We start from the raw sequence: 25946 nt of genomic DNA, 5'->3' as shown, positions 1-25946 counted from the left end.
ATAAATAAAGGAGTTTGTTTATAAATAAAGGTGTTTGTTGATAAATAAAGGAGTTTATAAATAAAGGAGTTTATAAATAAAGGTGTTTGTTGATAAATAAAGGAGTTTATAAATAAAGGAGTTTATAAATAAAGGTGTTTGTTCTCCATCAGCTGCCGGATTGTTCCTCTCAGGATCAGTAAAGTGAAACGCGGCGCTGCAGGCAGAGCTTCGTTCTAATCCGGCCCGATGTGCTGACGGAGGTGGAACCACTCCAATCCTCTCAGGAAGTCTGGTCGTCTGCGGAGCAGCGAGGAGGAGGGCAAAGGTCACCGCAGGCGGCCTCTGATTGGCCCAGGCAGCCCTGACAGACAGCAGGTGTTTACATATAGAGCCAGCGGACCGGGTCGGTCTCCTCCTCTCATTCAGAACCTCAGCAGCACAGGTGAGTCACTCGGATCCGACCTGCAGGTTATCGTGTTTTATCTGTTTACTGTAGGAGGAGTGCGGACAGGAAACGGCCCGATTCAGGAGGAACCAGAACTCTCTCTGGAGCAGGAGACACTAAACTGACGTTTATTAGATTCTACATGAGTCAGAGCATCAGTGATGAAGAAAATACTTTAATTGTTACCATCATAAACCCAGAGATGGTAGAGGCTCCAGTTGGAACAGATTTGTTCTGGTTCTGTGAGCAGAAAGTTCTGGTCCAGATCAGTGGGAGGATTTTAACAGGATTAAGAGGCTCAGCAGCTGAAGTCTGTTGACATGTTTTCCTCTTCGTCTTAATTTCATTAACTCTGCTTAAACAAACAGTTTATTATTTTAGAGAGAAATTCAACTGAAAACAGAAGCAATGATGGAAATCTGTTCATCTGTTGATATTCAGTTACAAAACTGATTATCTGACTAATTCTATAACATATTGTTTTAAATTAAGTTTTATTTTTTTGAAAATGTGTTTTCAGGTTTTGTTTTACCAGCTGATGGAGCTGCAGTGCATCATTTAGGCCGCTAGAGGGAGATAAAACTAAAACTTTTAGTTATTTTATCTTTTATTCTCATATTTCTACTAGAAATCATACTTTAATCATATTTCTGTAAGGAATGTTACAGAAATATTACATCTGTGTTTGAGCTGAATTATGTTTTTAAAAAGTAAAACAGTTTTTAAAACCTTTAAATCAGAAGCTCCAGCACTTTTAAACAAGCTGATTTCTACTGATGTTTTAAATAAAAGTTTTCTTTATTCAACACCAGCAGCTGAATTTATGTGAGAAAAACTGAAACATTTGAATCAGCTGACAGATCTGTTTCTGCAGCAACGGAAGAAAATTAAACTATTAACAGTTAAAGAAAAGGAAGCAGATTTTCTCTTTCTGAGGTTTTCCAGATCGATACTAATACAAATTAAAGGTTGTAACTCAGAAACAGTCGTTATGCAGAGAGACGCTGAGGGCTGGAAGGATCTTCAGTAGCAGTCAGTCTCACAACGTCTCTGAAGAGGCCTCTGACTGAAGACTGTTGCTGTCTGTCAGTCTCATGCTAACATGCTAACAGCTCAGCATCCAGGCAGCAGAGAAAACGTCCTGGATGAAGCCGTCAGCTGTTAGCTCGCTCTGCTGATCCGCCTCCTTTGCTTTTGCTGCTCCCATTTAAATCTGTTATGTTAGAATGATGATCTCTGCAACGTCACAGAATGTCTCATTAATTTAAAATGTATTTAGGCTCAACCTTTACTTGTATGTTAATACTGATGCTAATGATGTAAATGAGACATTGAGCCTTTTGAAGGTCAAACCCGTTTCCAGTCTGAAGGTCAAACGCAGCAGCCCTGACATTTATTTCACCCGTTTCTCCTTGTTCCAGTTCCTCAGATCAGCTGTTCTCCATCTCCACCATCATGAGTCCAAAAAACGTCATTTTTAAGAAAACCTGCAAAGACAAGTCGGTGAGTGAAACCAACTCAAAACGGGATCCAGTCGATCCACTTCCTGTCAGAGCGACTCGTTTAGTTACAGACGGTTTTATCTCACCGAAGACAGAAATGAGCTGCTGAACGCTCCAGAAGTTAAAACGACTAACCCTGAACACATGTCCTGCTCCTTACAGACATGAAGGTTTGTATCTGTTCGCAGCTCCATCCTGCTGCATTCTGGGAAAACAGGAGTTTCTGTCAGGAAATGAGGCTCAGCAGGTTGTTTCTGCAGAAAGACGTCAGAAAGTCTCACTTCTGAACCAACATGCAGGAAAACCAGCAGCTGTTTGTGGGTTTCAGCTCATGAAGAGAATATTTAAAGAATTATTTTAATATTTGGAAGCACAGTAAAACCAGTTAAACTATGTTTTCTGTATTAACATTTATATTTATGACTTCAGATAAAAAATAACATACAGAACGTCCCTTTAAGCATTTTATCTGCTTAAAATATGAGTAACTTAAATTATTATCAGTTGCCGTGTTTGAATTGAATCGTCTGATAATAAAGTGAAATTTCTGAATAAATCTTTTTCTGCTGGTTTCTCTTTAGACATCAGATTTAAATATTTATTTTCCTTAATGTCTCAAACCGTCCCAGAGATAAACGGCTGCCGAATGTTTTCAGGTCGGCGTGTTCATGGGGAAGAGAGACTTCGTGGACCGGGTGGACTCCGTGGATCCAGTGGGTCAGTCTGACAGCCGGATCCGTCCAGAACCAGAAGAATCAGAAAACAGAACCAGAACCTCCCTCAGTCACTGACCTGCTTTCTCCTGTTCCACCAACAGATGGCGTCGTCCTGATCGACCCGGAGGCTCTGGCCGGGAGGAAAGGTCCGGGAATGTTTTTCTCTCCTGATTATCATTAAATTAGGCTGCACAGTGGCGCAGTGGGTAGAGCTGTTGCCTTGCAGCAAGAAGGTTCTGGGTTCGATTCCCGGTCTTTCTGCATGGAGTCTCCATGTTCTCCCTGTGCATGGTGGGTTTTCTCCAGGTACTCCGGTTTCCTCCCACAGTCCAGAAACATGACTGTCAGGTTAATTGGTCTCTCCAAATTGCCCCTAGGTGTGAGTGTGCCTGGTTTTTTGTCTCTCTGTTGCCCTGCGACAGACTGGCGACCTGTCCAGGTTACCTGTCCAGGTGACCCCGCCTCTCACCCAGAACGCCAGCTGGAGAGGCACCAGCAACCCTCCTGACCCCACTGAGGGACAAGGGTGTAAGGAAAATGGATGGATGATCATTAAATTAAAACATGATGAAAATATTTTAGCTTAGAGCCGAAATATTTCCTGGTTCAACAGGAAACTAGTTCAGGCCAAAACTATTCATACACCTGGGAAATTTAGGTTTAATAATGTTTTCATTTCAACATGTTTATGGGTATGAATACTTGTGGCTCTACTCGTATTATGTGATTTGATGTGAGAAGCAGGGCTGGCCCTCGGTTTTATGGGGCCCTGGGAGGAATTTGGCCCCTCCTGTTGTTTAAAGCATCGTAACCAGTAGCCTGGTGGATTCTGGGAAAAGGGGTGGAGCTTAAAATCAACCACAGATAATTGGTTGTGTATTTATGAATAAACTGAGCTCAAACAAAAGAAAAGATGTGTAACCATGGTAACACATCAGACACTGGAGATGTTTTTTGCACTTTTACAAAACAAACTCTTCATTTCTTCAGTTGAAAATCTGCTTGTGCCTCTTCTGCCCTCTAGTGTTCGTCACCCTGTCCTGCATCTTCCGCTACGGCCGCGACGACATGGACGTGATCGGCATCGCGTTCCGCCGGGAGCTGTACCTGTCCACCCGCCAGGTGTACCCGCCGCTGCAGGACCGGGAGAAGGGCGTCCACACCAAGACCCAGGCCAAGCTGCTGCGCAAGCTGGGCAACAACGCATACCCCTTCTTCTTCGAGGTGACCGGAGCAGCCAATCAGAGCCAGCCTTACTGCAGAGCCAGCTGAAAACCCTCTGTATTTGTTCTTCTTCCCAGTTTCCTGACAACCTGCCTTGCTCAGTGTCTCTCCAACCGGGACCCCAAGATGTTGGGAAGGTGAGCTGCGGTTAAATCCTCCCAGTTCTGGATGACTTCAGTTTTAGTTTCAGGCTCATTTCAGCTTCACATCAAACCTGCACCAGTTTGGTTCCAATCAGCTTTTTTATCCAGTTTTGGCAGATTTTTCCTCCCCGGTTAATTATCTGTTTATTGATTCATAGATATTAGTTTAAGACGAATCAGAAAACAAGAACTCCTCTGAACATGACTTCCTAACTCGGCTTTTATTAGAAAGTTTTCTGACTGAAACTAGATTTATTCCTGATGATGAAGAATTTACCGACATCTTGGTAGAACTCTGATGCTAACTCTGTCTGGGTTTGGTTGAAGGGAACTCTGGTTTGGTTTGAATGCATTTGTGAACGGACCACAGTGCAAAGAATTCTGGGTAAATGCAACCAAAACAAATGTGCTAGCCTAGCCTAGCGCTAGCAGGAGAAATGGCTCGTGGTTTTTAACCAAAGAGAAATCCTTTAGCCACTAAAATCTGACGCCTCCATCTTGTTTCTTGGTGAAGAAGGAAGTTGCTCTCAGTGTCTTCAGAGGTTTTTGTGTCGTTTCCTTCAGTGGTTCTTGGTGCAGCGCCCCCACAGGCCAGGAGGGGAACAGGTTGGTTTGACTCAGAGCAGAGAGGAAGGGAACCACAGCAGCTGGAAATGAACAGATGATAAAGTTTTGGTTCCAATAGAACCGGGTCAATCGGACCATCAGGTGTGAAGCAGAGTGTGGAGCCCAGTCTGTCTTCTCTCTGTAACTCCATCGGCCATTTTGGCCCAAATTTGCCCAGCTGTCCCTCTGGCCATCCTCCCAGGTGTCCCATCAGTAAAAACCCAAATCGTCTCCTTTTCTGCAGCAATGTGCCGTGGAGTTTGAGATTAAAGCGTTCAGCGCTGAGAGTCAGGATGCAAAAGTTCGCAAACGGTGAGTCTCATCTGTCCTGCGGCTGAAGCGGTGGGTGGGGAAATGCTGACCATCCGTTTGTCCGACAGGAGCACAGTGAAGCTGATGATCAGGAAGGTCCAGTACGCTCCAGACATGCAGGGGGCGCCACCTTCCGTTGAAACCACCAAGGACTTCCTCATGTCCGACAAACCGCTGCATGTTAAGGTCACTCTGGATAAGGAGGTGGAGCGTCTCATGTTGATCCACTGATTCCTTCATTTTACGGTCAAACCTGTAATCCCTCAGATTGACTCACCTCAGATGTTTGTTGTTTCATCTTAAATCCATGTTTAGCTTTATTACCACGGAGAGACGATCCACGCTCACGTCAACATCACAAACAACTCCAACAAAAACATCAAGAACGTCGTCCTGTCAGGTAAGCACACCTGACCGATGACATCATCATCATCACGTTTTAACACAAACTCACCTGAATGTTCCTCCTCTCAGTTGACCAGGTTGCCACGGTGGTGCTGTACTCCAACGACAGCTACGTCAAATGTGTGGACATCGAGGATTCTGGGTAATGATCGGCACACCGCAGAATCACAGCAGGTCAAACGACAAACAGGAAATGATGACGGTTCTGATCCTGATGTTTATGTGAAGTCTAACAAAATGGAGTCTGTCTCCTGATGAGGGTCAATCCACCAAAAGTTATAATCAACAAAACCATAGAAGAAGATTCTAGATCTATATCTGATCGTATTGATGCTCATTTCTGTTTGACTTTAAAGAGAAATTGTTTTAAATTTAGGTTAAATTTATTACTTTGGCTTCTGACATTGGAGAATTTTGTGATTATTGGCATCATTTTGTTTTAGATGAGGATCAATAAAAGGATAATATAATTTTTTGGAGATGATCTACAGAACTAGCTGAAAGTCTCCTAAAGCCAGACTTCTGTCCGTTTACTGCTGCAACATTCCTGCTGTGGAATCTCTGCTAACGGCAGGAAGAGTTTAGATGCTATAGACAGAAATGAAGCTCAACCAGTTCAGCTGAAAACTCTCCGCCTCTGAACCCGGGAAGTTTCCTTCAGTCCTTCAGCTGCTATCAACGATTCACCGCCGGAGGATTTCAGGTCCGGAGGAGAAACCAGCTTCAGCTTTTCTGTTTTTCTGTCTGAGCTTCAGTTTTCTCAGCTTCACGCAGACAGGATGGCGAACCGAGTTCAGGAAGATCTCCACTGCCCTGTGTGTTTGGAGATCTTCAGAGATCCGGTCATCCAGCCCTGCAGCCACAGCGTCTGCAGGACTGGTGGACGGAGAAGAAGGTCCAGCTGTGTCCTCTGTGTAAAAACGTCTCTGGAGAGAAGGACAACGTCCCGAAGAGGCGGCAGGATGTGTGCAGTCTGCAGGGCGAGAAGCTGAAGCTGTTCTGTTTGGACCACCGGGAGCCGGTGAGCGTCGTCTGCAGACTCAGAGGCACAGCGGCCACAGGTTCTGACCCGATGAAGCCGCTCAGCAGCGCAGGAAGGAGGTCCAGCCGTGTCCTCTGTGTAAAAACGTCTCTGGAGAGAAGGACAACGTCCCGAAGCGGCGGCAGGTTCTGACCCGATGATGAAGCCACTCAGCAGCACAGGAAGGAGGTCCAGAAAGACGTCCAGGCTCTGCAGGACAAGGTGAAGCTTTTCAGTCAAGTCAAAGTCCAGTTCAGTCAAACCGCTGAGCACATTAAGCTCCAGGCGCAGATCAGGCAGCAGTTCCTGAAGCTTCACCAGTTTCTGGAGGAGGAAGAGGAGCAGAGGATGACGGCGCTGAGGAAGGAGGAGAACCTGAAGAGTCGGGTGATGGAGGAGAAGATGGAGGCGCTGAGAAGAGAGATGTTGGATCTTCTGGACGCCATCAGAGCCGCAGAGGAGGAGCTGAGAGCCGCGGACGTCCCCCTGCTGCTGGGCTCCACAGCGCAGCGCTGCCCCCTGCTGGGCGACCCCCAGCTGACCCCAGAACCCCCAGCTCCACGTCTGGAGGAACATGAAGAACGCCATCTCCTTCACTCCAGTCGTTCTGGACCCGAACACGGCGAACCCGGAGCTGGTTCTGTCCGATGACCTGACCAGCGTGCGGTGCGGCTGGAACCGGCTGCTGCCTGAAAACCCGGAGCGGATCAGAGGGGTTCTGCTCCGGGATGCACAGCTGGGAGGTGGAGGTGGGGCGGCACGCCGCTGGGCGTTCTGGAGGACTCGGTCCGGAGGGACGGGGGTGAGGGAAAACACACCGCCATCTCCCAGACCGCCTCGGCTCTGCTCACCATCCAGAAGGTCCAGGTGGATCTGGACCTGGACCAGAACCAGCTGTCCTTCTTTAACACACATTGACACACACAGAGTTTTTCCTCACATCTGGACCGGAGCTTCTGCTCAGGATTTTACCGAGGAAGATCAGCGTGAGCAGCTCTTCCTCCGGATGAGGATCAGAACAGAATTATCATTTTATTCTGACTTTATATCAGCTGCTTCTGATTTTTACCTGATGTTTCAGTAAACAGCTTTGGTTTCACGCTCAGACAAACTCAGCCAGGCTTTTCTCTGGTCAGATCAATTATTCTGATCCTGAATGAATCAACTAAACTCAAAATGATCAGTTTTCACTAAAGTAGCTAAAGGCCTTCAGCCTGGTGTGATTTGGCCCTTTAACCCATTCAAACACAAAATCTGCTGCAAAATGACAAGAAATCAAAGGAAATATTCACAAAAACAGAAAATAAAATATATAAAAGCAGAATAAAAACTAAAATTCTGAAAGAGCAAAACTTCAACATAAACACTGGTTATATAAAATACTCTGAGCCAAAGGAATCATTTAACTTCGTTTAAAATGTAGAAATTGTTTACTTGGTATTAAAAATATTATTTACAATTAGTGACAATAAAAAGTGCAACAGCAAAGATGAGCAGCAGAAATATAATGTCTCCAGATTTTATCATTCATAAAATGTCCTCGACTTGATAAGAACTAAAGAAAAGACAAGTTATGAATAAATTAAAGATTAATGAAAGATAAACTTCTGATCGTGTCCTGTAGAAAAACACACAGAGAGAGAGAGAGAGAGAGAGTGTGTGTGTGTGTGTGTGTGTGTGTGTGTGTGTGTGTGTGTGTGTGTGTGTGTGTGTGTGTGTGTGTGTGGAGTAAATCATTAATTGTTAATTAACTGTTAAATAATGATGAACTCTTGATCTAGTTGGACTGATAGTGATTAGTTAATGGTTAATTAGTGAGTCTTTGACTTGACAGGTAATTAACTGTTATTAAACAGCTAATTACCTGTTAACTAATGAATTGTTTCTCTTTAATGTATAATTAAGCTGATTTAATGATTTGTTTACCATCATGCAGGACTTAAAAAGCTGATTTGATTTAATTAAAATCTTGAATGTTTGTAGAATAAGAGGGACATAAATGTCGACTCTGATGGTTTTAGATGTTTTTACTTCAGCTGATGAAATATTTGGGATTTTTAGCTGCTTCCTGTTTGTTGAAGCACAAAACTATTTTAGCTGCTTTTTGTCATCAGTGAATTTCAGGAATAAGTCATGGAAACTGTTGTGTTTGTTTGGAGTTTGACTCAGGAACAAAAACTTCAGATCTTTTCTTTATCGTTGGTTGAATTAACGAGATTTAATGTTTTGCAGCTCAAAAGAGCAAATTCTCCCATCTGGTGGTGGAGTCAGGAACTGCAACTGGTTTTTATTTTCTGTCCATCTTTGGTCCAACTGATCTGAATCATGGCTGAATGACCTTCTCAGGGTTAAAGGTCAAGTTGTCTAGAGCTGGTGACCTAATTATTGAATGTAACTGCTGAAGCGGGAAACCTGTTCTCCGTTTCACAGTTACTCATTCAGATATTTGTCCTAATAAAGTGTTTTTGTTGTTTTCTCTGTATTTGACCTGCTTGTTTTCACTCTGCGTCTCGTCTCCATGTCAGGGACTCGGTGTCTGCCGGAGCGACGCTGCAGAAGGTCTACAAGCTGCTGCCGCTGCTGGCCAACAACCGTGAGAGGAGAGGCATCGCTCTGGACGGGAAGCTGAAGCACGAGGACACCAACCTGGCCTCGTCCAGCACGTGAGCCGCGCTCCACGCCAAAGCTCTGCCCCGCAGAGCCGGCAGGATCTGAAACGTCTGTTTTGTTTCAGCGTGAAGGAAGGAGTCCTGAAGGAGGTTCTGGGAATCATGGTTTCATACAAAGTCATGGTGAAGCTCATCATCGGAGGGTTGGTCGGTTTTCCTCTGCTTTTCCTACAACAACGATCAAAATAACAACAACAACCTGTCGGATCATCAGAGATCTTTGTTCAGTTCAGTTTATTTCTCAACAATGTCAAAACAAAAGTAAGAAGCTGACAGCAGGAGAGGGAGAACCGTTAGGAAGTGGCAGCATCATGTCGGTGCTCCTCCAGGAAGTAACCTCAGCCAATCAGAAGCCAGACCTCAGAGGCTCTCAGTGTTTCGTTTCTGCTGTAATCTGATCTCATGTTTGTCTCCCACCTGCTGGCAGGATGATGGGATCCAGGTGAGTTCAGGCTGTGAAACATGCTGCATGTCGGACTCGGCCCGTTTATCCTGAATCTGGTGTGTGTGTGTTGCAGTGAGGTCGGCCTGGAGGTTCCCTTCACACTCATGCATCCCAAACCAGAAGCAGGTAGAACTTTCTCTGCACCTGATCTCACCTGTCCATCAGGTTCACGCTTTCACCTGTTTTCTCTCCACTTTGATTTTCTTGCTGCCGGCAGTGAAGGAGAGGTAACTATGAGAGCAAAGACATTCAGAGATCAGATTATTCACCAGGTTTTCCCTCTACTGGCCCATGTTTCAGTTTCCCTCAGTGTTTTGTTCTTTGTCTGATCAGGTTAAACAGGAAGAACCTGCCGCCATGTTGGGGGGCGGCACCTCGGCGCCCAACATGTTTACTGTTCGTTTTCTTTAATGTCAGAACAGATGCAGGTTGAGTTTATGGAATAGTTTCCAGCTTTAGATGAAGGAAAAAACAAACATAGGAGAACATTCCCAGATCAGTCATGTTGAGAGTTTGTGTTTTCCTCAGTGTTGTGGCCTGAATCGGTCTCAGCGACGCTCTGAGGGGGTTTAGTGCTCAGTGGTCTGATCTTGATCCCGCTGCTGCTGTTCCCAGTGAGATGGAGGATGAGCTGGTGTTCCAGGAGTTCAAGCGCTCCTACCTGAAGGGAATCATCGGCGATGATGACGACGAGGAAGGCAACGTGTCGGGCGGAGACGACATGGCGCCCAAGGAGAAGTAGAGACGGCGACGTGTTGGGATGTGACATCGATGTTTTAATCCCATGTTTTAGTGAAGTTCGTCTTCCTGCAGCTCAGAGATTTTAGTTACCGTAGAAACGAGCTGCAGCTTTTGTAGACTCTTACTGTTGTTCTGTGTTTGAACAATAAAAACTGTTGGACTCCATCTGATTTCATTACATGAATTCATAAACTCCTGGACTGAAAGGACCTGAATGGAAGATTATTGTGATTAAAACGTTTCCTAACATTATCCACTCTTTAGGTTTTGAAGACTTCCAGAAGCTACACTATGAAATAACATTCATTAACTTACAAGGTTTGATCAACACTGAAGTTTTACTGGACCTTTAATTAGCCGAAATGATTTTCTGGGAAAGTTTCAGGCAGCCTAGAGACGATCAGAGCTGCTGTGAGTTTTTACTCTGAAGTTCAGGGAAATGATGCCATGTTGAGTATTCCTGGAAAAGCTGCCTTTTTATTTGTGGACAAAATGTTGCCTGGGAAAATAAGCTACGTTTGACCAACGCTGCTTGATCCGCTCTTTGCACGAACGGCGCTGACGTCACGTCCGCATGAGTTAAAGCTAAAGTTAAAACTAAAGTTTGCAGCCTTCACTTCACTCCGATCAGCTTCTTCAGCCTAAAACTGCCGGGGGAGACGGGTGGTGAATAAAGGAGCCTCCCTGAGTTATTTCCATGGAGTCACTTCTGTATTCAGCCTGAAAGAGGAGTTTATGGGAACCAGAGAGGAAACCAGAGCCAGACAGCCTAGCAACTGATCCGCCTGAACACACTGCAGTAAACACCATCCTATCTGAGCTCTGAACAAGAAACATGTAAAACTAACAAAATAAAATAACACCTAGACCTTAAGAAACACGTCTAAAAGCAACAACACTGAACCTGAACAGTCAGCTGAACCAGATCTCTGACTCCAGAGCTGCTGCTGTTAACCTGTGAGGCTCGTTGTGTTTCCTCCCCGTTACTTGGTCTGTTTAACACTAACGACAAAAAACACATAATGTGCTTCAGAATAAGAATAAATTAAGGTAAAAACATTGTCCGCTAGAATGGATTAGAATGTTTAGATACTTAAATAGCACATTTTTATAAGGAAAATGTCAGACAATATTGGCTACTAGCATAAGCTAAAGTTAATGTTAGCCACAAAGTTTAAAGTAAATAAAACTCACCGTCGTATCTGTGAATGTATAACGAAGCGTACATCTTAAAACCTTTCTCCAGCCCGAACCCGGAAGCTGACGTGAAAAGAGGCCATTGGCTGATGAGTGAACACCAGCCAATCCAGGAGCTCCGTTTATTTTACTCGCTGCTGATTGGCTGAACCTCCAAAACCAGATGTAAAAGTAGCAAAAATTATAATTCATAAGAGTCCAGATGTCTGTCAGACGGCATGAATAGTTTTCCACTATGGCAGGTTTAGGTAAGCACAACCGGACCGGGTTGGACCGGGTTGAACAGGACCGGACCGGGTTGGACCGGGTTGGACCGGACCAGGTCAGACTAACTGACGACTCCTTAATCAGAGAACATGTCGAGTTTTTGAAACTTTAACAGGACATAAGGATGTTAGCTTCTCTGCTAGCACTAAAATGGTTTCCACTGTATGTATTAATGAATAATAAGGTACATCTGGTGTTTAAGGTCTGATGTATTTGTGGATATTAGCTGAACCCGTTTGCCTCGTCCGTTTCTGGACTCTTGGATGATAAAACACCTCTGGAACAAATCTCCAGCTGCTTTTTATGGAAGGATGTTTCATTTTTGAGACGGTTGATCTTAGAAAACGAATCGGACTCACAACCTGAACAACATTCCTAGGATCTCTGGAGCAAACAGTTTGGGACGAAGCTGTGAGCTTCGCTTGAATAAAGACACAGGACTGCAGCATTTTGTATTCGTCTCTTTTACTTCAGTTATCCAAACATTCCTCTGACTGTCATCACTCAGATGCATTCACCTGGAAACTGTCATGAATCACCGCAACAAGAGCCTCAAACTGCTGATCAGTGAGTTTGAGTCAAATGAAAAAATCTCCAGTTTTGCATCCAGTTTGGCTTTTGTCTCCGAACACGGAGCGCAAAACGAGACGGTCGCCTTTCCAAAACTGGAGGTTTATTCAAAGTGACATAAATCTATCCATAAAACAGTCATAACACAAATTTACAAGACACACCTTAGTTATTGTCTGAAAAACAATGTTGAAGCTTCTGCTCTGCTTTTATTCATGCATCATTTTAAAAGGCAAACTGAGAATATTCCTAAGAAAATAAGCACATTTTAATAATTAAAAGCAAATCAACTCTACAGTTGCAAAGTGCTTTGGAAATATTTCATGTTGGAGCAAAGCTGGACTTCTACAGCTGACTGAGAGGTCAGAGGTCAGACGCAGTGTTGAATCAGAAGTGAGTTTTTCTGGACGTTTCAAAGGAGGAGAATTTGTTTTAATCGTTTCTTCGTCTCCATGGAGATTCAGAAACTTCTTGGATTGTTTTTATCACTTATGAAAAGGACACAAACTGGTTTGCAGTCAGATTATTCAGACTTTCATTCAAACATGTTTACTCTTCATCCATCTGTGACTCAGTACAGCTCATATTTAATCATACCAAACTATAAACACGCCTGGTCAGCTGCTAAAACCAAAATATCAGCCGTACATGTTAAAATATTGGTTCTTTATTCAAAACATCAATATGACATCTTGCAATTTTTTGCTTAATTTGTTGATGAATCAGTGTGGATAGTATTAGAACTGTATCCAGGAGAGATGAAATGACCATAAAGTCGTGTTTTAAATGTGATTTATTGCAGACGATCCGGGTCGGTACCAGCCTCATTCTGCAAACGCTCCTCCTTTAAAATGTGCAGCACTGAATTTGATTGGCTGTCTGCATCTAACCACCTGTCGCTGGGCGGAGCCTACGGCGGCGAGGTGGTGGTATGGCCATCAGGGCCGTCCCAGGAGAAGCCACCAGTGGGCGGCAGAGGCTGGAAGAACCTGCCCAGCGGCGCGTCGCAGGAGTCGGGGTACAGCAGGTAACCGGAGAACGTGCTCTTGCTTTCGCTGTCGGTGAACATGCCGTTGGTTAGCGAGTCCTTCACCTGCAGCCACACCTGGTCTCTGCTGCTCAGGTGCAGGACGACCGTGTGGCTGGCGGTGGTCTGGCTGGACGCCTCCGTTACCCTGGCTACCGGGTAGAAGTTTCGGAACAGGCCGACCTTCAGCGGCTTCTGATTGGTCGCCAGGTGGAAGGAGAAAACGTAGGTGCCGTTGATGGGCGCCGTGTACATGCCCATGTTCGGGTCGAAGTGCATCTGCTCGTTGGTCAAAACGTCACGGAACGGAACCGGCCAGTTGGCAGCGGGGAACGACTGGTTGATGCTTGCAGAGAAAGCTGATTGGATGGCCGGGGAGCAGGGCCCAGGCGGACCCATGAAACCCATGTTACCCTGATCTCCCTTCACACCTAAGGGGCCCTGAATGCCTTGTGCACCAGAGTCACCTTTGTCTCCTTTGCCCCCCTTTTCCCCTGGCGCCCCCTTGGCGCCGTCCTCCCCATCGGTGCACATACAGATCCCCTGATCACCCTGATCTCCCTTCTGACCATTCACACCGGGCTGCCCAGCCACTCCTATGTCTCCCTTATCGCCCTTCCCACCCGTAGCTCCCACAATGCCCTGCACCCCGGGCAGGCCCCGGGCCCCGGCTGGCCCTGGGGACCCCGGCAGCCCCGGTGCACCTGGGGCACTCTCGCAGGAGGCGGGGCAGGTACCCATCTCTCCCTGGGGACCCTGAGCACCTGGAGGTCCGCTCAAGCCCTGGTCTCCTTTCTCCCCTGCAGAAACACAAATCAAGCATTGATCATGGGAAAAAACATTTAAAACATTTTTCTGAGTCGATCTTCAGTCTGTTCTGATCTCAGACCTTTGAATCCTCGATCGCCCTTCGTTCCGGTGAATCCAGCTGGACCGGTCTGACCTTTCTCTCCTGAATCTCCTTTCTGACCTGAAGTGGAAATGAAGGAAACTGCTGATGAAGAAGCTCCTGACTGCAGACTCTGCTGTTATATCAGGTTGGTGTGTGACTCACCCTTTATGCCCTGGGGGCCGGTGAATCCTCGGGTGCCTTTGAATCCCATCACCCCTCTCATTCCAGGACTTCCAGGTTCACCTGATCAAAGAAAAAACCAACTGAACTGATCAATATTCATAAAATACAACTTCTGTTGAAGGCTTTTAAGAAGGACTCAAAGTGCTGAAATGACTTCAATGTTAAAACTGTGAGACTTGAGCAACAATCCGGCTCTGAAGCTGAACTTTATCCCTCAAACTGTTTCCTTTCTGTTTCAGAGATAAAATGCAAAAACAGTTAAACACCAGAGATAAAAGAATGAAGAATTTAGTACCAGTTAGAGTTACAGTTTCCTGAGGAACCTTTGGAAGACATTTACTTTCAGGAAGATTTCATGTTTTACTTCAAACATTACGAAGTTTTGTTTCTCTTACTGTGGAAATCTGAGTGACCTGCAGTTACTTCACCGAATCACGAACTAAAACCCAAAATGCACCAGACAGGTGAGTCTGAGACTTTTTCTACTCAGTTTTGTTTCTGCTGAGCCTCTTGGATTTCAGCTGAATCTGCAGTAAATGATGGAAGATCTTTGTTTTACTGACTGTAAAAGGTTTAATGCTTTGTAAACATGAAGTGTGCATTTCTTCTGTCTGAATTTATTTGTAATGATAATTAATTTTTATTCATGTTTTATATCATCATGCTTTTATGTTTTGTCTGTATAATTAAACCATTTTCACAAACTAAATCAGATTAAACTGTCCCACTTCTGCATTTTTACCAAATAACTTTTTACTCTTTTTGTCAACTAGACTCTCCTCTGGTAGGAGAGCAAACTGGACGAATTTGGCATAACAGCAAAGCACTTCCAGTCCAATCACTAATATGTGTAAAATGTGCATCAACAGGCATTAGTGGACCAGAAGGTCAAGCGCTTTGTGGTTCATTCAAAACTGATCTCAGCTTCAAATTAAAGCCTTTACGAACTGATGGATATTATGATCTTTTGATATAAATCAAACATTTGAACGTTTGTGTCATCCCACCTGGAGGCCCCCGGTCCCCTCGGTCTCCTTTGGGCCCCACGGTTCCTTTGCAGTAGGAGCAGATGCAGAAGAAGGGGATCTGGTCGATGGACGGCGGCACCGGCTGGCTGAACAGAATGTCACAGATGGAAGTGTCTGGTTCTGGAATCAGAGGCGAGCTGGTGGCAAACATCCGCAGCCCGTTAGCATAGTTGGTCATGTTCCCGCTGGGGGGCAACATGTTCCCGCTGGGGGGCCACATACGCCCGCTGCCGGCGCCCGATGGCCACTGAGTGTCCGGAACCAAAGACTGGTTCTGGTCGTTTGCAGGCCAGCGTAAGGTGTTGGGGTCGTACGAGGAGCCTTCTTCTTCTTCTGGTTGTCCTTTTGGCATCAGGTTCCTGGTCATGTTAGGAACCAACATGGCAGAACAGGCGGAGATCAGGACGAAGAGTCCCAGAACGCCGGACAACATCTGGAGGAAGACGAGGTTAGTCACAGCTGAAACCTTCAGTGGAACCGCTGCTCTCATTCGCTCTCAGGCTAAATCCTGAATTTGGTTTCAGGGAGAGAAAAACTCACCTTCCTGTCTGAGTTGGACATCGTCTTCTCCTGCAGGCCGTTTAGGAAGATGAGCTGCACGAACGCGGCTTTGATGCATTTATAAGCGTCGCCCAGAACAAAACAGCTTTCAGGTTCCGTCTCACCTGTTGGGTCCAGAGACAAAAGGCTGAGGACGGGGCGGGCGTGTCCTCATTGTCCAGCTGAGGAGGAAGAACTTGGCTCTCTGCCTCCTTCCTCATGAAACGCCAAACATTCACAGGCGAAAGAAGAGCCTGGTTATCTCTCCATCACTCCTCCACCCTCTTTTTACAAAACCAGCCTCTGACCTCGCTCCATTACGCTGGGACCCGTCTCTGCAGGTCCAGAGTCCAGAACCAGAACATTTCCCGGTTCCTCATTTCAGCTTTTCCCATTGCTGCACCAAATAAATCGTTTAAATTTCCATGAGCATCACATCCTCAGAGGGAGGACGACTGGAACCGACCCAAACATTCGACCCAAACATTAGAATAAAAGTGACAAAGTCTTTGATTGAGGAATTGTTTGGACAGAACCTGAGAAACTAAATGAGTCCAGTTTGGGTTAAAATGAGTGAATTTTAGGATCTCAGTCTGCCAGTCAAACTCAGGACGAACAGAACCAGAACATCTGCAGGATTTCAGCCGAGGGGACGTCGGAGCGTCCAGAGAGTTCAGAGTTCACACAGACAGCAGCAGTTCTTACCCGCCGTGTTTCAAATGGAGAAAACGTTTACAGGACGTTTATCCATTCAGCTGCTTTCACAGCTTGAACCAAAAAATCACCAGGTCCATTTTAGATTGTATGTTTAATCATTTATCACACAGAAAACAATATTTATTTAAATTTCTTTGGTCAAATCTATGAAAAGCTTCCCAGGATTTTACCACAGAAACCAGGTAAACTTTCTGATCGGCTGTTTATTTAAATTAATCTGATTCTGACTCATGATGACTGTAGATATCAGAGCAACACTTTGTGAAAACATCAGAACGTAACGGATATGAAGAGGCTCAACAATACGGTAATCCAAACCCGGGAAGCGTCACAATGAGCAGCCCTACTTTCCTACTTCCATTTATCGGCCGTTTTCCCGAACAGGACAAAACGTCTCCTGGGCTCAACATGATACTGATTAAAGCGAAATAACTGAGATAAACACCAACATCGATTCAGAGGCTCAGTTTGGGTCACATTTATGGAGCTAAATCTGAGCCATAAAGTTATGAACAAAACATTTTATTTGAAACTGACAGAAAAAGATTTAAAACTAAAATCTGAATTTGAAACCAAAATATGTAACTGAAAAATAAATTTTAAACTGAAAAGAGTTTTGAACGTTTCAACAAAGGTTCAGTTTCAAACATGTATTTGAACAATTTTTACTCCAGAGTCGCAACTGAAGAAAAAACTGAAATCAGTTTTAAAACACGAAACATGGAACTGAAAAGTATTTCTGAGCTTCTCTCTGTTTTAAATCGTTTCTTTTCAGTTGTCTGCAGCTTCATGTTGTCATTAAATTCAACAAACATAAGTGTGAAAACTACTTTGAAGCTTTTTGTAATTCCTGTTAATCGTCTCATAATCCATGGAACCAGAGAAGCTTCCCCTGCTTTTATTCTGAAAGACCCAACGTAAGCCGAGCCGAGAGGAGACAAAAGAAGAAGAATGTCTGACCCTGATAAGCGTCCTGGTTTCCAGAGCCGCCCAGCGACGCCCTGGAGGCCGACCCGGTTCCTTCGGCCTGGTTCCTCCGGCCTGGTTCCTCTGGCCTGGTTCCTCTGGCCTGGTTCCCCCAGCCGAGTTCCTCTGGTCCGGTTCCTTTAGCCTGGTTCCTCCGGCCTGGTTCCTCCGACCCGGTTCCTAGAAAATAGACGTTTAGTTTTTGCTTCAGGCTCTTTAAGTTTCGTCCATCTACTCAACCATGAAGGTCCGAGGGCATAAAATGGCCCCGGACCTTCATGGGGCCCCGGACCTTCATGGGGCCCCAGACCTTCATGGTGGCCCCGGACCTTCAAGGGGCCTTGGACCTTCATGGGGCCCTGGACTTTCATGGGGCCCCGAATCTTCATGGTGGCACCGGACCTTCAAGGGGCCCCAGACCACACCTTGGACACCCTCCTGTGTGTCTCAGGCTGATCAAGCACGGGGCGACGGTGGGAGAAAGGAGTCAGACAGGAAGGACTTTCACTCTGTTCCTGATTCAGTAACTGAGTTCAAACAGAGGATCAGAGGTCAGAACCAGAATCCTCCTGGTTCTGATCCACTTGCTGCTGTTTAATCAGACGCAGCAGATTTCTCTGTCGGACACCGAGATGCCGATCGGCCTCAGAGGTGAGTGGGTGGAGGTCAAAGGTGAGGCTGTGTGTTGACAGGCTGAGCTGCAGACTGTGGACTCTCTGTCAACACGGCTGGTCACTCATTAACGCAGCGGCGGCCGACTGGACCAGCGTCTCAGCCTCAGCGCCGCTTCTTCATATGTAAGTATAAAAACTGGTTCTGCCTCTGGAAGCAGCCACTTCCTGCTTCCTGCTTCCTGCTTCCTGCTTCCTGCGTCTTGGCCTGACGATGAGCTGATGGAGCTCAGATTCTGCAGACGGACTGCAGGCCGAGTTGGTTCTGTCCAGAGATCTCTGAGCCTCCAGGCGACAGATCAATGTTCCAGTGGAGCTGCAACGTTTCGCCGTTTTAGAAAGCAGAACGATGGTCGGTCCGATCGGCTCAGGCGTCTTCACCTCACCGACTTCTGTTGGTGTCTGCAGGTCTGATGGAGACCATGACCCGGTCCGTGTTCTGCCTGCTGGTCTGCGTCGCTCTGTGGTCGGCTTCAGCCCTCAGCCTGTCAGGTGGGATTTCCTAAGATCCTTTAAATACGAGGAAAATCATCCAGAGGAAAACTCCTCCTGTCCATCTTCATGTTTCTGATGAAAATGTTCAGGGAACTAATAAACATGTGTGAGCTGATTGGTGCGGTGCGTTGAACAGGTTCTGGTTCTGATCCGTTCTGGTGGCTATAAGACCTCAAAGTGCAAGAAACACTTTACAGACAAACTGCAAAATAAATGTCCTTCATTTTGTCACAATGGGGGAAGAAAGAGAAAACAAGTATAATTTGATTTTAAAGTTTTTCTGCTTTTTATTATTACATTCAAAAGAAAACATTTTATCTCGATATAATTCATATTTTTGTGTAATTTTTGTCCAGTGTGACATATAAAGTTGTAACTTATTATCGTTATTGTTACAGGTTCATTTCCTGATACAAAACACTAATTATTTATATTATTTATTTCCAGAGATTTAAAGTCATGTTGCTCTTGTTGACGTCTGAAGTTTATAACTTCATAGAGAAGAAACACTTTAAATGAATAAAATCCAGATTATTTATGCAAACAGAATGAAGAGATGCAGAACTGAGTCAGATTGTGTTTTAAAAATCTAAATTTGTTCATCCTGACATGAACATAAAGACGTTCAGTCATAATAAACAGCAGCAGATCAGAAAACGTCATCCAGCTGTGAAGCACGGTGGAGGAGGAGTGATGGTCTGGGATTGTTTTCATTTAGTTTTCACACATCTGCATGTTTTATAGCTGTAATACATTATAACATTATATAACGTTATAACATTATAACAAGTTTCCCTTTGAAAGATGAAGATTCATCTTCCAACTGCGACCAAATGAAGCTCAACACCAGATTTAAGATCCGATCCGATCCGGTCCGGTCCGATCCGATCCGGTTTGATCCGATCCGATCCGATCCGGTTGATCCGATCCGATCTGTTTCTGTTCAACAGAAATCCAGTTAAAAGACCCGATCCTGTTAAAGTCTGACAAAACCCAAACAGTGAAATATGTAAATGGTGTGTTGTGTGTGTGTTTCTGTGTGTTGCATGTGTTTGTGTGTGTGTATTGCGTGTTGTGTGTGTGTTGTGTGTGTGTTTCTGTGTGTTTCTGTGTGTCCAGTGTTCTCCGACCCGCCCTCGGCCCACATGCTGCTCCGGTCCCGCCGGGCCAACAGCTTCCTGGAGGAGCTGAAGCCGCCCAACAAGGAGCGCGAATGTGTGGAGGAGAAATGTGACTTTGAGGAGGCCAGAGAGATTTTCCAAACCCGGGAGGCGACAGTAAGTCATGATGAACCAGAACGGAGGAAAACTGGCAGGATTCAGGTTTTATGGGAAGATTTACGGTTATTAAAACTTTAGATTCTCCTTCCTTCATAATTTCCACCCAGGAAACCAGAAGTTTATATCTGTTAAACACTTTAGTCTGATTCCTGAAAGTGTTTCGATGCTTTTCATCCCTTCATCCTTCATCCCAAACCGTTTCAGAGGATTTATTTTTCCTTAAAATGAACAAATGAACCAAAAAATAAGCAACACGAATCAAATGTGATTCTTTCTGCAGACATTTTAGATTCATTATGGAGAATGGTAACGGCAGAAACAAACACTTAAAGATGAGTTTTATATTTTGAGTTTTCATTTTATATTTTGAGAAAAAATCTAAATTCTGAATGGAAGAAAGAAAAATTAAGAGAGCAGGTGAAAAAAATAGTTTTTAGCTAAAATGTGAACTCGGGTCAGACGTTCAGCAGTGATTATTGATCATGTTTCAAATTCTGATCTCAAACAGCAATAATCACGTTGACATTAAACTACGCAGTTTAATGTAGTTTAATACTGTAGTTCATCTCAGCTGAAGGGCCAAACTCTGCAGTTTCAGATCTTATCTCTGATGTTCTGTTTGTTTTGCAGCTGGAGTTCTGGACCGTGTACACCGGTGAGTCACTGAAACACCGACAGCTTTAAGACAAAGATCCTAGCAGTTATAGTCAGCCATTATATAAAAACACTGAGGATAAAATAATAAATGCAACAGAATCCTGATGGATCATTTTTGTAGTTTTGTTTTTCTTCTAATGTCTCAGAAAACTTCCAGCATCCCTGATGGTTTTGGCCCGGAGACCAGCTGGTTTGACTGTTACTGTACATGAATTATTGAAAAACTATAACTGAGAAACATGAACTTGTATGAAGCAGGAAGCTGCAGCAAAACCTGGTTAATAAAAGTTAAAACTCAGAGTTTCTGCAGCGGCGGACCCTGACGCTGTCCGGCCCGGTCCGGCCCGGTCCGGTCTGGTCCGGTCTGTTTCAGATGGGAACCAGTGTCAGTCCCACCTGTGTGTCCATGGAGACTGCCTGGATCAGCACCAGGACTACAAGTGCGTCTGTTACCATGGATACGAGGGCAGATACTGCCAACACAGTGAGTCCGACCTTCTGTCTGCGGGTTCAGGACAGGAGGCCAGTATCAGTTCAGACCCGGTTCTAATGCGGATACAGCAAAAAGAGAAAAACACGACAAACCAAACATGTAATTAATGATGCCTGACTTTTTTAAACTCCCTCCAGATGTAACAGCCACAAACTGCTCTGTGGACAACGGCGACTGCGACCATGAATGTTCAGGGAGCGAGGGCGGCGCGGGGCGGAGCTGCAGCTGCCTGAACGGATACAAACTGGGCGACAACTCCAGGAAATGCAGCCCGAGAAGTGAGAGCGACTCCCGGCCTCACATCAGCTGACGGCTCTGATGACGCAGAATGTTTTTAAACTGATGTTTTCCATTTAAAAATGCTGCAGTACATGGTACCCACCAGTAGGTGGAGAAACAACTAAAGCTGTGCTAGGCTAAAGATGGATTCAACCTTCAACTTTACTGTTACAAATCTGACATCACGATGATGTCACACCCATGTTAACCTTTTTCCAGTTGCAAACTGGGAACCAGTGAAATCTGCCAGTGTGATGGTAAAACGTACCATGAAGGTGAGCAATTTAGGAGTTACAGACGACAGAAGTGCAAATTACAAGTTTATCTCTCCTGCAAGTTTGAGCTAAAAGGTCAAAAATACTTTTTTTTTTGGGTCAAGATTTTTGTTTCAGCGGCTCTGAAGTTCACAAACTTGAAAATCATAAAATTCCAACTTTGAAGTAGAACATGAATGCAGCATGCTCCCCTGGATGTAACTGAATAAAGCTATAAAGACAAAGCATCAACTGGCCTGGATTCCTGCTAACATGCTAACAGGTATTCTGTTTCGTGCTGCAGGTTCCTCGTCTTGTGGTCAGATTCTGATCAACAGGTCGGAGTACAGCGAGCCGGTGGACGGCCTGCTGCCCTGGACGGTCGGAGGGGAGGTGGGCAAGAAGGGGGAGAGTCCCTGGCAGGTAACCGAGCAACAGGGAAACACTCAGAGTTCAGCAGACATGTCATGTTTGACCAGAATATTAAAAAAAAGAGATTTTTATCTGCACATTTTGACTGGTTTTCACCATTCTACCTCAAACATAAACCATCAAATACTTGAACTTCAGAATAATAATTCATTCCCAACCCTGAAGTCAGTAATCGGCTGTTTTAGAGCCTCATATCTGGAAGGAACAAACTTCCAGCAGAGTCTACAGGAACTGCTCTGCTGGCGATCAAGATCAACACAACTTCGTCTGCAGAAATGATAGAAACCCCAACATGTCCAAACTGACAGCTTTGGCTTTCCAGCTGCAGATAAGAACTTGGAAAAATTCAAGTAGGATGGCTTTACTCCCACCCAACCACCCACCAACCAACCATCCACATCCAGCCAGCCAGCCAGCCAGCCACCAACCAACCAACCAACCAACCAACCAACCAACCAACCAACCAACCAACCAACCAACCAACCCACCCGCCAGCCAGCCAGCCAGCCAGCCAGCCAGCCAGCCAACCAACCAACCAACCAACCAACCAACCAACCAACCCACCAACCAACCAACCAACCAACCAACCAACCAACCAACCAACCAACCAACCAACCAACCCACCCACCCACCAACCCACCAACCAACCAACCAACCAACCAACCAACCCACCCACCCACCCACCAACCAACCAACCAACCAACCAACCAACCAACCAACCAACCAATCAACCAGCCAGCCAGCCAGCCAGCCAGGCTGCCTGCATGTCTGAGTTGGGTTGAGCAACGAATCCCTTCTGGACACCATTAGAAGGAAATGTTTGCTGGACATTTCACACTCAATGGAGACATTATGTCTCAGCTTAAAACCTTAAAACTGGAGTTTTAAGGTTCAGTGGATCAGATTCCTCTGCAGTTAAAGACGATGAAGATGGAGCTGAATGTGATGAAGAGTAAGAAAACATTCTGCTGTACAGATTGGCAAAACAAATGGAAAATATTTTCAAATAGGTAAAAAGAAAAAGTGACCAACTGGATAAGTTCTGGATATTTTGTTAAGGATGTTCAGTCAGATTGATTAAAGTTCATGCTGCCAACACTGAGATCTTATTATGGATTCACAATTCCTTTAAAAAAAATACCAAGATTCTGTGTTTGGTGTAACTTTGTTTAAAACCAGTTACCAAGAAATTAACTTCCAAATTGAAGTCAAACTTGGTTTAAAAAGAACTAATTAGAGTTATGTGAATACTCGAGTTAAATGTTTTAGCGGTGTGTTTTCAGGTTTTCTGTTAATATTTCATGTGTGTTTGTACGTCTAGGTGCTGGTGATGAATGCCAGAGGGCATTTTCACTGCGGAGGCGTCCTGATTGATGAAAACTGGGTCCTGACTGCAGCCCACTGCCTTGAAAACAACTTCAGGTTCACCGTACGGCTGGGTGAGCAGCTGCGTCTGCATCCATCCATCAACCACCGAACTGATCATAACACCAAAACAAACTTTTATTTCATCTTCTTTTTATCACAGAGCAGCATGTCTCACATTTCATTTCTTCTTTCATCCTCTCATCATCTTGGGAAAAACTTCAGTCGTGTAGCAGAAACTTAAAATGTTGAGCTGCTGTATTTGCTATGTTGGTATTTACACTGAGGTGTTGAAGATCTGGTTCTATAGATCTACAGAGAGAAAGTTAAAGAAATATTTTGGACATTAAGTCTTTGAAGTAATGGTGTCATCTTCAATGAGCTGTTAAACTGATTAGTGCATGAACTCTGAGGTCGGTGCTGTGGACTTCAGTGCTCTGCTGAGTCATGACTTTCCACCCTGTGGTTTATTATCATTATCTTTTATATTTAACTGACCATCTGGGCATGAAATATGAATGCTCTATGAATGATCCAAAGTGATCAGATGAGGATGAAGAGAACAAAACTAGCAGTAAGCAAAGACGTAACGGCAGAAGTTTCACCTTCAGTTTCAAGCATCTGACATCCTGATGTGAGTAAAGCCTCAGTATAGCAGCGTGTGACATTGAGTGATGTCTTTACTGTGTCATTGCTGGAGGATTTTAGTTTAAGTTGCGGCTGTTCTGTTCCAGGAGTGAACTTTGGCGTGTAAGTAAATTTTTCCAACCTCCGTCTGATTTATCTGATGATAAATTTCTTATTCGCCAGGTTTTGATGTGCAGCTCGGCATTCTGGGAGAGTTGTTTTCCTGAGGCAGTTTCTCTTTCACAAGACGTAATAGTGTGACAGCAGTGTGAAAAACGTAACACCTCATCGTGATCATGACCTTTTTACTCAGGTGACTACGAGCGAACGAGAAATGAAGGCTCAGAGGTTTCGATTAGAGTTGCCAAGACCTTCAAACATCCCAAGTACAACTCCAGGACGGTGGACAACGACATCGCCCTGATGCGTCTGCAGTCGCCCGCCCCGTTCTCCAGATACATCATCCCCGTCTGCTTACCTGGCCGCGCCTTGGCCGAGAAGGTGCTGCACCTGAACGGCACCACCACTGTGGTGACCGGCTGGGGTAAAGATGACAGCGGGAGGTACAGCTCAGCGCTCAACGTCATCAAAGTCCCGCTGGTTAATCACACCGCTTGCAGCCAACAGATGTTTCCCCATGAAATAACCGACAACGTTCTCTGTGCCGGAATCCTGGGTCAGAAAATCGATGCCTGTGAGGGGGACAGCGGGGGGCCGATGGTCACTCTGTACCGCGACACCTGGTTCCTGGTCGGCCTCGTGTCGTGGGGTGAGCGCTGTGGCATGGTGGATAAGTTTGGCATCTACACCAAGGTGTCCAACTACAACGAGTGGATCACTCAGGTACAGGAGGAATGGGACCGAGGACATCAGCCTCAGTAACGCCCAACCAACCAACCAACCAACCAACCAACCAACCAACCAACCAACCAACCAACCAACCAACCAACCAACCAACCAACCAACCCACCAACATACAAACCAACCAACCAACCAACCAACCACCAACATACAAACCAACCAACCAACCAACCCACCAACATACAAACCAACCAACCAACCAACCAACCAACCAACCAACCACCAACATACAAACCAACCAACCAACCAACCAACCCACCAACATACAAACCAACCAACCAACCAACCAACATACAAACCAACCAACCAACCAACCAACCAACCAACCAACCAACATACAAACCAACCAACCAACCAACCAACCAACCAACCAACCAACCAACCGTCTGCTCCGTCAAACCCACAGGAACGCCTCAGTGCCTCAGTGCTGATGGAAAACGTTTTGCTAAATAAACCTGCTAACTCTAGAGAGGCTTCAGTGTCTGTTTAATCACCACTGACCTTCGTACTTCAGGTCAATAACCAGATATTACATGTTCAAACTTCTTCCTAAACCCGGCTCTGAAGCATCTGAATGTGTTTTATGTTCATCTACAATAAAACATTTAACTCAGATTATTTAAATGATCCAGGGCTTCTGGCCGACAGGCTCATTACTCAGACAGTCTTCAGTCTCTGCCCACAGAATCACCAACCAGACCCACTGAAGACATTAACTTCTGTTTGGGAGAAATAATTCAACTTTGAAATGAATCGAATTGGATGAATAATAAACTTTAACAGCAGAGTTTTCTCACAATCTCCACTTATTTTGTGCCTTCCTGGCTGCCGTACATCAGTTTAGTGTCGAAACAAGATTAAATGTGATGATCATGAGATGATCTGATGACGATCTGAGGTGAAACTATGACAACCAACAAACTGCAACAGGACA

The 25946-nt window shown here is 45.1% G+C and overlaps 3 protein-coding genes across 4 annotated transcripts; 2 read left to right on the top strand and 1 right to left on the bottom strand.

The window, feature by feature from the left end:
• Positions 1 to 297: 297 nt before the first annotated feature.
• Positions 298 to 10376, top strand: saga (S-antigen; retina and pineal gland (arrestin) a). 2 transcript variants are annotated; one of them, XM_008402830.2, is made up of 16 exons: positions 298 to 424; positions 1849 to 1930; positions 2586 to 2646; positions 2747 to 2791; positions 3670 to 3869; positions 3947 to 4006; positions 4863 to 4930; positions 4999 to 5134; positions 5246 to 5330; positions 5405 to 5477; positions 8882 to 9019; positions 9091 to 9168; positions 9453 to 9467; positions 9544 to 9596; positions 9688 to 9697; positions 10086 to 10376. In XM_008402830.2, the coding sequence occupies exons 2-16, from the start codon at positions 1883 to 1885 to the stop codon at positions 10210 to 10212; spliced, it is 1197 nt and encodes a 398-aa protein (XP_008401052.1). In that variant the 5' UTR covers positions 298 to 424; positions 1849 to 1882; the 3' UTR covers positions 10213 to 10376. The 2 variants fall into 2 exon arrangements, with proteins under 2 accessions (XP_008401052.1, XP_081454965.1); XM_081598839.1 differs by lacking the exon at positions 9688 to 9697.
• Positions 10377 to 12123: 1747 nt separating this feature from the next.
• Positions 12124 to 17987, bottom strand: LOC103460588 (uncharacterized). Its single transcript, XM_008402829.3, has 7 exons — positions 17873 to 17987; positions 17593 to 17778; positions 15916 to 16040; positions 15355 to 15808; positions 14327 to 14407; positions 14162 to 14242; positions 12124 to 14072 (listed from the first exon to the last, which is right to left on the bottom strand). Exons 1-7 carry the CDS (start codon positions 17985 to 17987, stop codon positions 13156 to 13158), a joined length of 1959 nt encoding a protein of 652 aa, XP_008401051.2. The 3' UTR covers positions 12124 to 13155.
• A 301-nt stretch (positions 17988 to 18288) lies between these two features.
• proca (protein C (inactivator of coagulation factors Va and VIIIa), a) lies at positions 18289 to 25479 on the top strand. The gene is made up of 9 exons (XM_008402828.3): positions 18289 to 18395; positions 18678 to 18761; positions 19884 to 20041; positions 20675 to 20699; positions 21075 to 21185; positions 21332 to 21472; positions 22032 to 22150; positions 23481 to 23598; positions 24465 to 25479. The coding sequence occupies exons 2-9, from the start codon at positions 18683 to 18685 to the stop codon at positions 25031 to 25033; spliced, it is 1320 nt and encodes a 439-aa protein (XP_008401050.1). The 5' UTR covers positions 18289 to 18395; positions 18678 to 18682; the 3' UTR covers positions 25034 to 25479.
• Positions 25480 to 25946: the final 467 nt, after the last annotated feature.

This window comes from Poecilia reticulata, chromosome 17, assembly GCF_904066995.2.
Source record: "Poecilia reticulata chromosome 17, P_reticulata-male-v2, whole genome shotgun sequence".
NCBI lineage: Eukaryota > Metazoa > Chordata > Actinopteri > Cyprinodontiformes > Poeciliidae > Poecilia > Poecilia reticulata.
This window is presented reverse-complemented; position numbering and strand designations above follow the sequence as displayed.